The sequence below is a fragment of the Triturus cristatus genome, chromosome 12, assembly GCF_964204655.1.
Source record: "Triturus cristatus chromosome 12, aTriCri1.1, whole genome shotgun sequence".
Taxonomy (NCBI): Eukaryota; Metazoa; Chordata; class Amphibia; order Caudata; family Salamandridae; genus Triturus; species Triturus cristatus.
In genome coordinates, this window is record NC_140595.1 from 307,373,665 (window position 1) to 307,387,976 (window position 14,312).

At 45.0% G+C, this 14,312-nt stretch overlaps 1 protein-coding gene across 2 annotated transcripts in view; it reads left to right on the forward strand.

The window, feature by feature from the left end:
- The window catches only part of ESRP2 (epithelial splicing regulatory protein 2), a 141,361-nt gene that overhangs the window by 77,820 nt on the left and 49,229 nt on the right, over window positions 1–14,312 (forward strand). For both annotated transcript variants that reach the window (XM_085639963.1, XM_085639964.1), the window contains exons 10-12: window positions 4,492–4,534; window positions 5,611–5,912; window positions 7,745–7,966. In XM_085639963.1, the coding sequence (XP_085496089.1) occupies window positions 4,492–4,534; window positions 5,611–5,912; window positions 7,745–7,966 (567 nt within the window). The remainder of the gene's footprint in view (window positions 1–4,491; window positions 4,535–5,610; window positions 5,913–7,744; window positions 7,967–14,312) is intronic.

A 14,312-nucleotide genomic window follows, 5' to 3' on the forward strand; every position in this document is an offset into this window, starting at 1 on the left:
TAATATGTGGGGATATGAACTGCAACTTTGAACCCATTGCCGGAATGAATAAATTGTATGAGGATGAAGATAATGCTAATGGCATACCATCCTTATCTAGTAATGGGACAGTTGCAGGTTCTACCCTAGCTTTCCAAATTACAAGGGTACTGGTAAGCCATGGACTGAGGGCATGTAACGGGCGTTTTCCTTCTGACAGTCCCAAGGTACCCACTTTCACGAGACGTAATTGCCAAAGTTTAATTGATTATGTTATTATTTCCATGGACTTGTGGCCATATACAAAAGACTTGATGGTCAAAGATAGATTTGATAGTGATCACCATTCCTTGGAAGTCAGCTTTGCAAAGAGCTTAATACTGGGTCAGGAAGTAGATGAGGGAGGACACCAACCTGTCCCAGATAATGTTATATTAAGTAATAATCGTCGGTCCGTTAAATGGGCATACATACTGGGACAAGAAGATTTAGTGGCAAATATTTATAATTGCCTTACTAATGTATTTGACATCTATAATCCCTCCGAAAGCGAACCCGGTTTATTTCTTAAATTACATAAAGAGTTCTTTAATGAACTATTAGAACTCATGACTAGAAGACCAAAAAAAAGAATGGGTGCTGTGAAGCTGCAGCCTACAGGTAAACCATGGTTCAACAAAGAATGCCGAACAGCAAAATCAGCTTTGATAGATTCGGTCAAAAGTAAAAATACTATGGTAATTAAAGAAAATAGGAAATTATATAATAAGGTGCTGACCAATGCAAAGCGTTCATGGGATGAGGAATTATGGTCCGGTTTGCTGATGGCAGCTAAAATGAAGGACCAAAAGCTATTTTGGGAAACAGTGGCTAAGGGTAATCAAAGAGAGAAAGGTTCGAGAGAAGTTTATCTTAATGAAGCAACCTGGATAGACCATTTTACGAACCTGTACGCCGCCCAAGGGACTGCTAATGCAGTGCAGGAAGATCATGCTGTGTTGCTTACAGAGGTTGAATCTACACATATAGTTTTTGATTTGGTGGAAACAAAAATAGCTATCAACTCTGTCAAACATGGGAAAGCTCCTGGGCTGGACAAAGTACCAGGTGATCTGTTCAAGCATGAACTAGATGTCTGGATTCCCTACCTTAATCATCTGTGCAACATTGTTGCTGCTGGGGAGACAATTCCGGACACATGGAACGGGGCGGAAATTATTGCTATTTTTAAAAAGGGCGATAGAAGCAATCCTGCTAACTATCGTCCCATAAGTCTTTTAGATATTACCCAAAAAATTTATGCTAGGCATATACTAAACCGCATAAATACCTGGTTGGAAGAAGAACAAATTTTAACGAAATATCAGGCAGGTTTCAGAGTAAAAACAGGAACCATTGACCAAGTCCTAAGGCTCTGTTGTTTGTATTGGAAATACGTCGTTATTCGTAAAGGTCATTTGTATGTGGCATTCGTAGATTTACGGGCCGCATTTGACCTTATACCGCGAGACCTTTTATGGGAATCTTTGAAATCCCAGGGGATCCCGCTAGGTCTACTAAAATTGGTTATTGGACTACATATGGACAACTATGCAAAGGTGAGGTGGGGTCCTACTGGGGAACTCACAAAAGCTATCCCCATAAAAAGAGGAGTACGCCAGGGGTGTGTACTGGCGCCAACCCTATTCTCCCTGTTTGTTAACGATATACCATCTTATATGGAGTGTAGTGACAACGACGCTCCAAGACTAGGGGGTGAACGGGTTTCTTCCCTTTTGTTTGCAGATGACACCATTCTCATTTCCCAAACACCACGGGGCCTTCAAAATTTGTTAAATAGATTCCAGTCGTATTGTTCCTTGAAGGGCCTAGAAATTAATACAAAAAAAACGAAATACATGGCACTGAGCCCACATAGGAACTTCAAGAAAAATTTAATGTTAAATGGCCAGAAGCTTGATTATGTCCAGAATTTTATATATTTAGGTGTCTCTATAGACTCTTCCTTAGCTTGGAGACCGCAGCTAGAAAAGAATAAGATCATCTTCAAACAAAACTGTTTACCAATTCTTAAGAGACACAAAGAATGCTTGAATAAGGCAGTGACCCCTGCGATAGAGATTTTCAAGTATAAAGTCCAATCAGCAGTATTATATGGGGCGGAATTATGGGGTCCTGTATGTAGACATACATTTGAAAACCTTGAGAACAAGTTTCTTAGGGGGCTGATAAAAATACCTACAAATACCCCTTTAACACCACTTCTCTTGGATCTAAACCTGAAACGAACAGATCAACACGCAATATTGAGACCATTATTGCTGTGGGTTAGATTGTGGACGACCCCAGAACTACTCAATTACAAGAACGGCCTGAAAGAAGTCATGGATCTTGACAATTGTAACAAAGTTTATTGGTTCAAGCATGTAAGAATTTGGTTAGGTACAATTGGATTGGCCCATTTTTGGAATGATCCTGAGGCTATGAATTCGTGCTCCAAGAAAATTGTTAAATCATCTTTCTGGTCATACGTGAGCAACGAATTAGTATATGCAAGAATTCATGGACCGCTAACTGAAAAGTTCCTATTGTTTAAGGATGTCGCATCTTTTGAACCATTTTTAGACGAGATCCATCCGCCTTTATCAAAAACCTTGTACCTAAAATTTAGATATGGTACCCTTAGAACTAAGGCCTTTGAAAAAAGCTGGGCGAAATCAGGAAGTGATCTCTGTATCTCATGTACTCATGGTACTAAGGAAGATGATTTACACATACTTCTATTCTGCTCCAGCTATGTAATACCAAGGAAAAAGTGGATAGCACCACTCTGCCATAAAATAGGCTCTAGATCATACAAGGAGGCTGGCAGAATTTTAAAAACTGACACCAGCCAGGTGATAGTTTTTGGAGTTAGTAGGTTTCTTCTCGCTGCTAATTTTATTAGAATAAAGTTGGGTCTACATTTTTAAAGAAAAAGATAAATCGAGGCGATACATTATTTGATATTCTCAAAAAGACCATGATATTAAAACATGTAATTGCTGCTTTATTTTCCAACTAGGTATATGTGGTTGTTGCTTTTATGAATTTCATACGAATTTTTAAGAATTCTTTTTATATAAAAAATGTCCTAGCGGTTACTGATTTAATACTATTTTAATAGTTTTTAAATTATATTTATTGTTAAATTGTATTTTTAACTTTGTAAATTTTCCGCCCGGGTAAAATGTGTTTGACAAAGATTATGAAATTAGATATTGTATACACGGATGCTATGGATATACACGAATAGGTTAGCTTATTTGACCTTTTATTTACTGCTTTTCTTATTTTTTTTTTGTGCTAGCAAATGTCAAAATGTAAGATAACAAATGTTTCTATTGCTCTTTTATGACACAAATGCGTCGAAATAAAGATTTAAATGAATGAATGACTAGACAATCCTATCTGGTGAGGCAAGGCAAAGAGGATACCTGGCTTTTTATTTTGGTCACACGGTGCATTGGGCTTGGACACTCCTGCACATGCCCCCGCAACACAACGAAGATGGAGGGAATGCTGAATATTGTCAAACATTCACCCCCCCCCCCCAGTCACCGATCTGGGTTAAATCCATAGTCTTTTATTTTTTTTGTTTTTGCTGTCCATGCCATTCGTTTGAATCCAGCCATATGCAAGTCCGTCTTGACCCTGCTCCCCATGCGAACAGTCCAGCCTGAACTGCAAAGCCAGGTCCTCCCTGCACCGGAAACAAGCATCCTGGAACTGGTTTCAGGTTATCACCCCTTTCATTATCCAGGCTAGCTTCAATCCAGTAGCAAGTGAGTACAGGACCCACGTCTGAGCATACCCTTCCCACGTCTGCGCATACCCTAAGACAACTATAGTAACACAAAGTAGGAAAGGTATGCCCAGATGTGGGTACTGTGCCCACTATGCCACCGGATTCAAACTAACTTGGCTGAACAAGAGTGATACCCCGAAACTGGTCCCAGAATGCTTGTTTATGGTCCAGGGAGGATCTGGCTGTTTGGGCTGGACTGTTAGCATGAGGAGCAGGGTCAAGACTGATTTGCATATGGAAGAGTTCAAACTGGAATGGCGTGGCAAGCAACAGAAGAATGGATTTAAGCCAGATCTGTGACTGGGGGAGGGGGGTAGAGGGGGCAGGGCTGAATGTTTGATTTATTCAGCATTCCGTCCTTCATCGTTTTTTTGCTCAAGAAAACAGTGGCACATTCTGTCCTCCTTGAAGAGAAGATAATACAGGTGAATGCAAGTAATTGCTGCCTAAAATCCCATACACTCCAGGTATTTTCTCATCCCAAGAACATCTATGTCCTCATAACCTCCTGCCTGATTTACTAATTAAAATACCGTCAAGATCTTTTTAAGAGCCAGAATGGTATTGGAACTACTTAGTGGTTGATACTGTTAGTGGTTGGCGGGGGGTGGAGGTAAGAACGTGTTTGATCGTTGTTCAACATATTTACTCCCTGTCCTTTATAGGTTTACAAAGCAACTGGAGAAGAGTTTTTGAAAATTGCTGGAGGTAAGTAGTGTAAACGTTTTCTCATGAGACCTGCTTTGTGCTGCAGAGGAATAAATATGTAATATTGTATACTCTGTACCTTTTCCAATCCGTGTCTGGAGTATTTTTTTAAAACGTGTACCATGTTAAAGACCAATAAACTGACTGTTGAATATTATTTATTAGCATTCTTTGGGCAGATTTTAGGTTTGTGATCACAAACAGTTGTCCGTTTAGGAAAGAAATTACCTCTCATTGAATCTGTACTAAATAATGGTGAAGTCTGTGGTAATTTGTATCCTATAGCGGAGCTCTTTTAAATAATTTAGTTGATGTGAGGTGTCTGACTTGTAGAACATTGAATCACTAAAGTAACAACACCAAGCTAGAAGGAAACGTTTGTGGGAGAAAAAGGAGTCCTTGGTAGAAAAAAAATAAACCAGAATGCGAACCTTTTCTTGGGTAGGGAAGGAACACTTATTTCGAGGTCTCCGTAATCCGTGCTTTACAAGGTGAGCTCAAAATTTGGTTTGATGCTCCTCTACGATACTTGGTTATGTTTACACTTAAGTTGATTGATTTGGGGGCAGTTGTAAAATTGGGAAAAATTATACATTTGACTGACAATAGCTCTAAAATGGACTTTAGGGTCATTAAAATACCTGGCTTGTTGATTAATACAAGTCTGATTAATTTCCTGCCTTCTCTGAGATACTACAAGCTGATATACAGTAAAAAAGCAAGTTGATCGCAATTGACACTCACAGAAGAGTGAAGTCTCTCTAATATATAGCAAGACCAGATTGCAATTGCAAATTAGGTCATGGATTGTTGGTGTTTTTGTCACCCAACTGTTCATTGGTCATCCAACACTTTAGAAGACCTCCTGTATTTCTACATCAGAGTTCCTGTTCTTGGCAGGACACTTAAATGAAGCAATACGCAGATGGTGGGGAAAGATACAGTAAGACACATGTTCAGGTTTAAGGGCACAAGTTGTCCGGTGGCTGTGTGAATTGAGATTTGCAATTTGCATAATGTAATACTGAATGCCGGTTTCTGAAGCATTGCCAATTTCTGTATTTTTACTTTTTCAGGCACCTCCAATGAAGTTGCCCAGTTCTTATCAAAAGAAAATCAGGTCATCATCCGAATGAGGGGCCTTCCCTTTACTGCCACTCCTGAGGATGTGTTGGGATTTTTGGGCACTGAGTGTCCAGTCACAGGGGGGAAAGAGGGACTTCTTTTTGTCAAATACCCGGATGGTAGACCTACTGGCGATGCCTTTGTGTTATTTTCCTGTGAGGAATATGCACAGCAAGCACTTAAAAAGCACAAAGAGATCCTTGGTAAACGATACATAGAACTCTTCCGGAGCACAGCTGCAGAAGTTCAGCAGGTTACTATTTTATTATGTCTTAATGTTATTTTGATTTGTCCTGCAAAGTATGTTGCAATCCTGCATTGTTTGTGTTGACCTTGGGCACCAGACTACATCTTCAAACTGAAATCATTGAACTGTTTCACAATATTTTTGTATCTCATTGTATCTGCGCATGCTGGCATTAAATGCCTGCTGCAGAGTTATTGTCTTGAGCTACAGGCATGGGCCAATATTAGAAGTGGGTATTTAAGGCCCGATTATGATGCGGTAAGGAATGGCTCCGACCCTCAGTCGGAGCCATCCGTACTGCATCGTAATCTCCTGTTTGTAATAATTTCCGACCGACCCAGTTCGATCGCGTTAGTCAGAAATTATTACAAACAGGAGTTCCGATGGCAGACGACTGGTTCAGAGCCCATCCACCATTTGGAAGGCCTGCAGTAATCCCTTGGCCGGCTCTTTTTGGCCGAGGGATTACAATGGCAGTTTTCCACTACCTTTCTGTGGCTGCCTTTCTGACACGGTAAGGCATTGCCCCCAGCAGGCCCCATGGGTGCAAGGCAGCTGAATGGCAGCCTAGGGGGCACTTATGGTGCCCCCCTGTTAATCCCTGCACCTGGTGGCAGGCCCCTTGAGGTAGCAGGGATGAACTGCACCTCTGCTCTTTGCCGTTCGGAATGCATGCTCCCATAGCAAAGTATAGAACGTGTTCGGTCGAATCCTAATAGCTTGGCTGGAACCTTCGACAGGAGGTCGTTCGGTTCCATTTCCAGAGCGATGTCGGAGGCACTCCGGGCCGTTCGACATAGCAATCGGGCTGTAAATGCAGGAATTTCAAACACCGTTTTAAATAAAACTATTACAATAGCTTGTTTAGTGCAGAATGTCCCTTGTTTCCCAGGAGCTCCCTTTACACTTTAGTGCTCTTGGAACTTCCCCTTTATTTCCATCCTGAGCCAAGGCCATGCCGCCCTCCTTATTGTTAAACCCCATTCTCAATCAACACCTTCTCTATACCCTACATCTGTGCCCACATCTGTGCCCTTCACACACCAGCCTGCAGTATCCAAACAGTGTTCAATTAGTGTTATGCCTGACTACAGATCACCTCCCTGTCGCACTCCACTTCAGTGCACTGCTGCATCCCACAGTACAGTACCAAGCTGATCCTCGGAGCCCCCTGCTTGTTCCTTGAATGCTTCCCGAACTTTCCAACTACTGTCTCCATTCTCCTATAGTACTGCTTTGCCCACTTCCCCCTGCCCCCTTTTGACTGATCCATTAGTTTGATACAGGTTCATGGTGCATTCATGATGCAAGAATCTTGTACATTTAAGGATCCCATTGTCCTTTTTTCATTCTCGCGCATGTATTTCTTTGTAAGGTGGAGTTGGATGATTCTAGGACCCAAGTATCCCCTCATTGAGTATACTATCTACAAATATGGGCCTGTGGGACTTGATAAGCTCTTTGCATGTTCATGCATATTTGTCAGGAGCTGGGAAAGAGGCTGTTGCGCATGCAAATCCTCACAGAACTACTCATAAAAGTTACCCTAGCAAAAAAGATTTTGCCCAGGTTTTCTAGTTTTAATTATTGGAAACCCAAGTAGTGGAAAGTGAATCATAGGATTGGGTTGAATACTGAAATGCTATGGAATGCCTTGCCATTTAGACTTCATTTTGAGCATACCTTTATAAGCTCAAAATCAAACGGAAGAGCTTTGGATAGAGATTTCTTTTTTCCGCATTTAACACATTTGACTCTGGTGGCAATTATGAATTCTAATGGATAAGAATGAGCTTTTCAGCAAGCATCTATCAATTTTCATATGTTTTTGTCAACAGGTACTTAACCGATATCTGTCAACCCCATTAATTCCCCACCTGCCTGCCCCCCTCATCCCTATGATCCCCCAACATTATCCTATTGCATCTGGCACCGTACGAGACTGTGTACGGCTTCGAGGGCTTCCTTACACTGCTGCCATTGATGATATTTTGGATTTCATGGGAGACTCTACCGTCGATATCAAGCCACATGGAGTTCACATGGTTCTCAACCAACAGGTAATGAATCTTTTTTTGATTTTCGACCAGCACCTCTAGAACAACCCCTCCGAATTCTTACCTATTTGAGTGGAATTCTGATTACTGTACACACTGGCATAAAGTCATAAATGCATTGGTTTTCAGTTGGGAGTAGCCTTTCTGAAACAACTAAAGTAGTGTTCGAGGCATATGAGCTGCAGATTATACACTGTGCATAGATCGCCATCTGGTGTTGGGCCCGGATGTTTGCAGTTTGTTTTTCCTCTTGGAAAGTCTTTGGAAGTCATGGGGTTGGTGACTCCTCCTTCGGTCCGTACTGCGCATGGGCTTCGGCTCCATCCTCAGATTGTTTTTTACCGCCATCGTGCTCGGATGTAATACTTCGTGCTCCGGCTTCGAACCTTTCCAGTTCGACCTTCGACGAAAAATCCTCGTCCATTGAGATTCTTTAGACGAAATCGACTTCTTCATCTCTCTCTTCGGCACTTCTTCGATTCCAGGCATCGGCCGATGGAAAGGACTCCCTTTAAGAAGTGCCCAAAATGTGGGTCTAAATTTCCCCACACCGACCTCAATCAGGTGTGCAACCTCTGCCTCTCTCCCGAACACGAGGCCCGAGACTGCCCCGCCTGCAAGTCTTTTCGTTCGAAAAAGACTATTCGGGATCGACGAGCTCGACGCACCATGGCGCACTCATTGACCTCGGCTCCACCTGACATCTTCGGAGAAGACACCGGAGCTTCGGGACAGCAGCACACCGAGCTGGAGGACGACTTCGTCAGCGCTTCCGAGGCCGACGACTCTGACGTGGAGGAGATCACACCGGCGCAGAGGGTCGTGAGTACTCTACCCCCTCCCGCGCCCATACCGAAAGAGACTCCGGTTACCCCTTCGCCTCCGGGCCTAGGGAAAACCAAGCATACTGCTTCCATCACCCCACCTTCGGGCCCGGTGAAAAAGCATCACAAGTCTCCTGGCGGCTCGGGCTCGAGCCAGCCTCCTAGCGGCGCCGAAAAACATTCTTCGGCACCGAAGAAAACCAGCTCTGTTCCGAAGCCATCGGTGTCGAAACCTGGCCTCTCGGTGCCGACCAAACACAAATCCCTCGGCACCGACGCTTCCTTGTCGAAGCCTGCCTCGGCGCCGATCAAAAAATCTGATACCCAGAGAAAGCACGGCGCGGATAAACCGACAAAGCCTTCGGTTCCGAAAACATCGGCATCGATGGAGGTGCCGGAGGAGCTTTTCACACCGGATCCTCTTCAAAAGACTTTAACAAAGGATCCAAGGACTGGACATTTAATTTTGTCTTCCAAGAAAAGACTTTTGGACAAGCCAACTCCTCCTCCACCACCAAAACGGAAGGACTCTGCCACATCCCCGTTCAGAGTACCCTCCCCACCACCACCTCCTCCTCCTCCTCCTCCTCCAACTCCTCCACCATCTCCACCCCCACCTTCTCCACCCTTGCCTCATCGGTCTCCAACCCCGTCTCCAGACCCTGATGACCACGGAGATCCATTCTATGATCCCACAGATGCCCCGCAGGACCCCACTCCTCCGGGAACACCTGACCCATGGGAGGATTATCACAATACCGATGTCCCAGATGTGCCTCAGGATGATCTCTATCCAGGCCGTCTCCACCAGAAGACTCCCTGGGGTTCCACCACCTCTTACAACGGGCGGCACATTATCATGGGGTGGAGTTACACAGTGATCCAGTTGAGGAAGACTTCCTACTTGACACATTTGACATAGCAGATAAATCCACCGCTATATTACCCATGCTTAAAGGGGTGACCAAGCATGCCACAGAGGTTTTCAAAGACCCCGTCAGAGCTAGGGTCTTAAACCCCAGAATAGAAAAGAAGTACAAGGCAGCCCCCACGGATCCTGTCTATATTAAAGGACCTGCGCCCCTAGACTCATTAGTGGTTTCCACAGCTAGGAAGCGCTCCAACTCGGTCATCTGTTGAGGCTCCACCACCTGATAAGGAGTCCAAGCTCTTAGATGCGTCAGGCAAACGCACTGCCTCGCAAGCTGCCAATATGTGGCGCATCGCCAACACGCAGGCGCTGCTGGCGAGGTACGATAGAGCGCACTATGATGAGCTGGAGGCTCTCATGCAGCATCTCCCAGAGAAATATAAGAATAAGGCTCAGGAACTGATACAAGAGGGAAAGATTATTACCAACACCTCTATTAAATGTGCACTTGACGCAGCAGACACGGCGTCCAGGGCTATAAACACCAGTGTTCTGCTTTGCCGTCACGCCTGGCTCAGGATCTCAGGCTTTAAACCAGAAGTCCAAGCATCTATATTAAACCACCCTTTTGACCAACAATACTTATTTGGCCCAAAAGTAAACTAAGCCCTGGAAAAAATGAAGAAGGATACAGATACGGCGAAGTCTATGGGAGCCCTGCAATCACAAACCCCTAGACGCTCCTTTCGCCGTTCCTCCTTTCGAGGCTCAGGCAGAGGTTACTCTTCCGATAACGCCTCCTCGTCCTACAAGTCCCCTCCTCAAAATACCTTCACAAAGGGCTATCAAAGAGGTGGATATCGATGAAACAATAATAAAGGCAGGGGCAAAACCAACACCGCCCGTTCTGCCACACCGCCCACACAATGACTTTCCCCCGCTCCCCCCAGACCATTTCACTCCGGTCGGGGGCAGACTGCAAGACTTCCTTCAAACCTGGGAGGCCATAACATCAGACAAATGGGTGACCCAAATTATTCGGTCAGGGTACTGTCTCGAACTAACTTCTACCCCCCCCAAATATTCCACCCAGACACTGTGCGATGTCACAAGAACATACCACACTTCTGAAACAAAAGGTACTCTCCCTCCTGCAAAAACACGCGATAGAGCAGGTACCCGTCGATCAGCAAAATCTGGGGGTCTACTCTCTGTACTTTCTCATACCGAAGAAAGACGAGACCCTACGGCCCATTCTAGACCTCCGGCCGGCCTCTAAATGCATACATCCATTCAGACCATTTTCACATGGTAACTCTCCAACAAGTTCTCCCACTCCTCCGTCAGGGCGACTTTCTCACTACACTGGACCTGAAAGACGCATACTTTCATATTCCAATACACCCTGCTCACAGAAAGTACCTCCGATTTGTGGTGGACGGCCAACATTATCAGTTCAAGGTTCTCCCCTTCGGGGGCACAACCGCAACAAGGGTGTTTACCAAATGCCTAGCAGTAGTGGCAGCACACCTCCGAAGACAAAACATTCACATCTTCCCCTACCTGGACGACTGGCTCGTAAAAGCCGCGTCCTACCACCAGTGTGTGCAGAATACAAACACTACCATACAACTACTCCACCAGCTAGGCTTTACGGTGAATCACCAAAAGTCCCACTTGATACCGTCTCACACAAAGCAATTCCTCGGTGCCACTAAAGACACCTCAAAAGCTATAGCCTATCCCAACTCAGCCAGAATCGCAAGCATGCAAGCCCTGCACCAAAAGTTCCTTCTTCAGCACTTTCTTCCAGCAAGAGTGTTCATGAAACTAATAGGGATGATGGCGTCTTGCATTTTCATAGTGCCCCATGCAAGAGTTCACATGCGTCCACTCCAAGAGTGCCTAGCACGCCAGTGGAGCCAGGCCCAGGGACAGCTGACGGATCTGGTGTTGGTGGACGGCCGCACCCATCGATCTCTGCAGTGGTGGAACACCACAAACCTTTCCAAAGGGCGACCGTTCCTGCACCCGGTTCCTCAGGTGATTCTAACAACGGACGCATCGCTCTCTGGCTGGGGAGCGCATCTATCACACCTCACAGTGCAAGGTCTATGGACGCCACAACAGAGGTTACTCCACATCAACCATCTGGAGTTATTGGCGATCTTTCTAGCCCTGTAATAGTTTCAGAAACAAATTTCAGCCAAGGCAGTCCTCATTCGCACAGACAATATGACTGCAATGTATTATGTTCAAAAACAGGGGGGGGGACACACTCTCCCCAGCTCTCCCGCTTAGCACAGAGCATATGGAGATGGGCAATTCCACAAAAAATCTTTCTCCTGGCACAACACGTCCCAGGCATACAAAACACCATGGCAGATCTGCTCAGCAGACAAACGCAGCAAATGCACGAATGGGAACTGCATCCACAAGTTCTTCACCCATTCTTTCACAAGTGGAGGCATCCTCAAATAGACCTCTTCGCCACCCACGAAAACAAAAAATGCCCAAGCTTCGCCGCTAGATACCCACACCCATTGTCCAAAGGCAATGCGATATGGATGAACTGGTCAGGCAGATTTGCATACGCCTTTCCACTTCTCCCACTAATTCCGTTAGTGGTAAGGAAGCTACAGCAGCACTCCCTCACACTCATTCTGGTAGCCCCAACATGGGCCAGGCAGCCATGGTACACCACACTACTACAGCTATCGGTGGTACCACATCAAAATCTGCACCTGTCCCCATGCCTCCTAACCCAGAACCATGAAGAAATCAGGCACCCAGACCCAGCTCAGCTCAACCTTGCGATCTGGCTCCTGAAATCTTAGAATTTGGATACCTTAATCTTCCCCCTGATTGCATGAACATTATCAAGGAAGCCAGACGTCCTACCACTCGAGCATGCTATGCCGCAAAGTGGAAGAGATTTGTTGTTTACTGCCGTAACAATACAATCAACCCTTTAGATGCATCCATACAGCACATCATATGCTATCTGCTCCATCTTCAAAGGTGTAACCTGGCGTACTCATCCATCCGTCTACACCTAGCAGCAATTGCTGCTTACCTACAAAACAGACAGCATTTATCACTGTTCAGGGTGCCTGCTATTAAAGCCTTTATGGAAGGCCTTAAACGAGTAATTCCACCCAGGGCACCACCTTCACCTGTATGGAATCTAAACGTAGTTCTTACAAGGCTAATGGGTCCGCCTTTCGAACCAATGCATAAATGTGAGCTACAGTTCCTCACTTGGAAAACAGCTTTCCTCGTAGCTATCACTTCCCTTAGAAGGGTTAGCGAGTTACAAGCGTTCACTATACAAGAACCCTTTTTACAAGTACATCACAGCAAGGTGATACTTCGCACAAATCCAAAATTTCTCCCCAAGTTCATTTCCCCCTTCCATCTTAATCGGTGGAGTTACCGGGTTTTTTCTCGCAACCTCAAACCGTTGCGGAAAGGGCTCTACATACACTTGATGTTGAAAGGGCCTTACTGTACTACATACAAAACGCAACCTTTCAAAGAACGCAACCTTTCAGAAAGACTAAACAGTTGTTCGTCTCCTTCTCTCCACCGCATAAAGGCAACCCCATTTCAAAATCAGGGATAGCTAGGTGGATTGTAAAGTGTATACAAATTTGCTATCACAAAGCAATACGAACATTGCCTGTTCCACCTAAAGCACACTCTACAAGAAAGATAGGGGCTTCTATGGCTTTTCTAGGGAACATACCCTTAGATGACATGTGCAAGGCAGCCACATGGTTAACACCGCACACCTTCACAAAACATTACTGTGTAGATGTGCACTCCAAGCAACAAGCTAGTGTGGGCCAGGCTGTACTCAAAACATTATTTCAAACCACTGCAACAGATACGGGTGGTCGCCGCTAAGGGTGGGTACTGCTATATAATCTATGCACAAGTGTGTAATCTGCAGCTCATGTGCCTCGAACGAAATATGCTACTTACCAGTATGCATCTGTTCTTGGCATGTAGAGCTGCAGATCTATACATGTCCACCCGCCTCCCCGGCTACCTGTATCCGTTCCAGGCTGTCTTATTTAGATACAACACACATGGGTTTCTTCACTATTATCACTACGCTCCATCATTTCCCTGCTGGCGAAAAACAATCTGAGGATGGAGCCGAAGCCCATGCGCAGTACGGACCGAAGGAGGAGTCACCGAACTCGTGACTTCCAAAGACTGTCCAAGAAGAAAAACAAACTGTAAACATCCGGGCCCAACATCAGATGGCGATCTATGCACAGTGTATAGATCTGCAGCTCTACATGCCAAGAACAGATGCATACTGGTAAGTAGCATATTCCTTCCGTGAAGTCACTCTAGAGCTGGGTTGATATGCTTCGGTGAAGGCTTGCGGAGATTTCTCAAGTTCACACAGGTGTTTTTTTCTTAATTCATCGATGTTAATATCAAGACTTTCCTTCCAGCCCAAGTGTATTTGCTGTGGCCTGCGTTGAAGGATGTGCAGGTTCACTTGGGTATTGACACATAGCATTTATTTTAAGTCCTTGCTCACAGCATTAGCACTGCCGTTAATCTGACCTTTCATAAGGAGACTGTGAATCCTGCTGGAATTGGCATACACTATTACTCGAGTCCGCTTCACCTC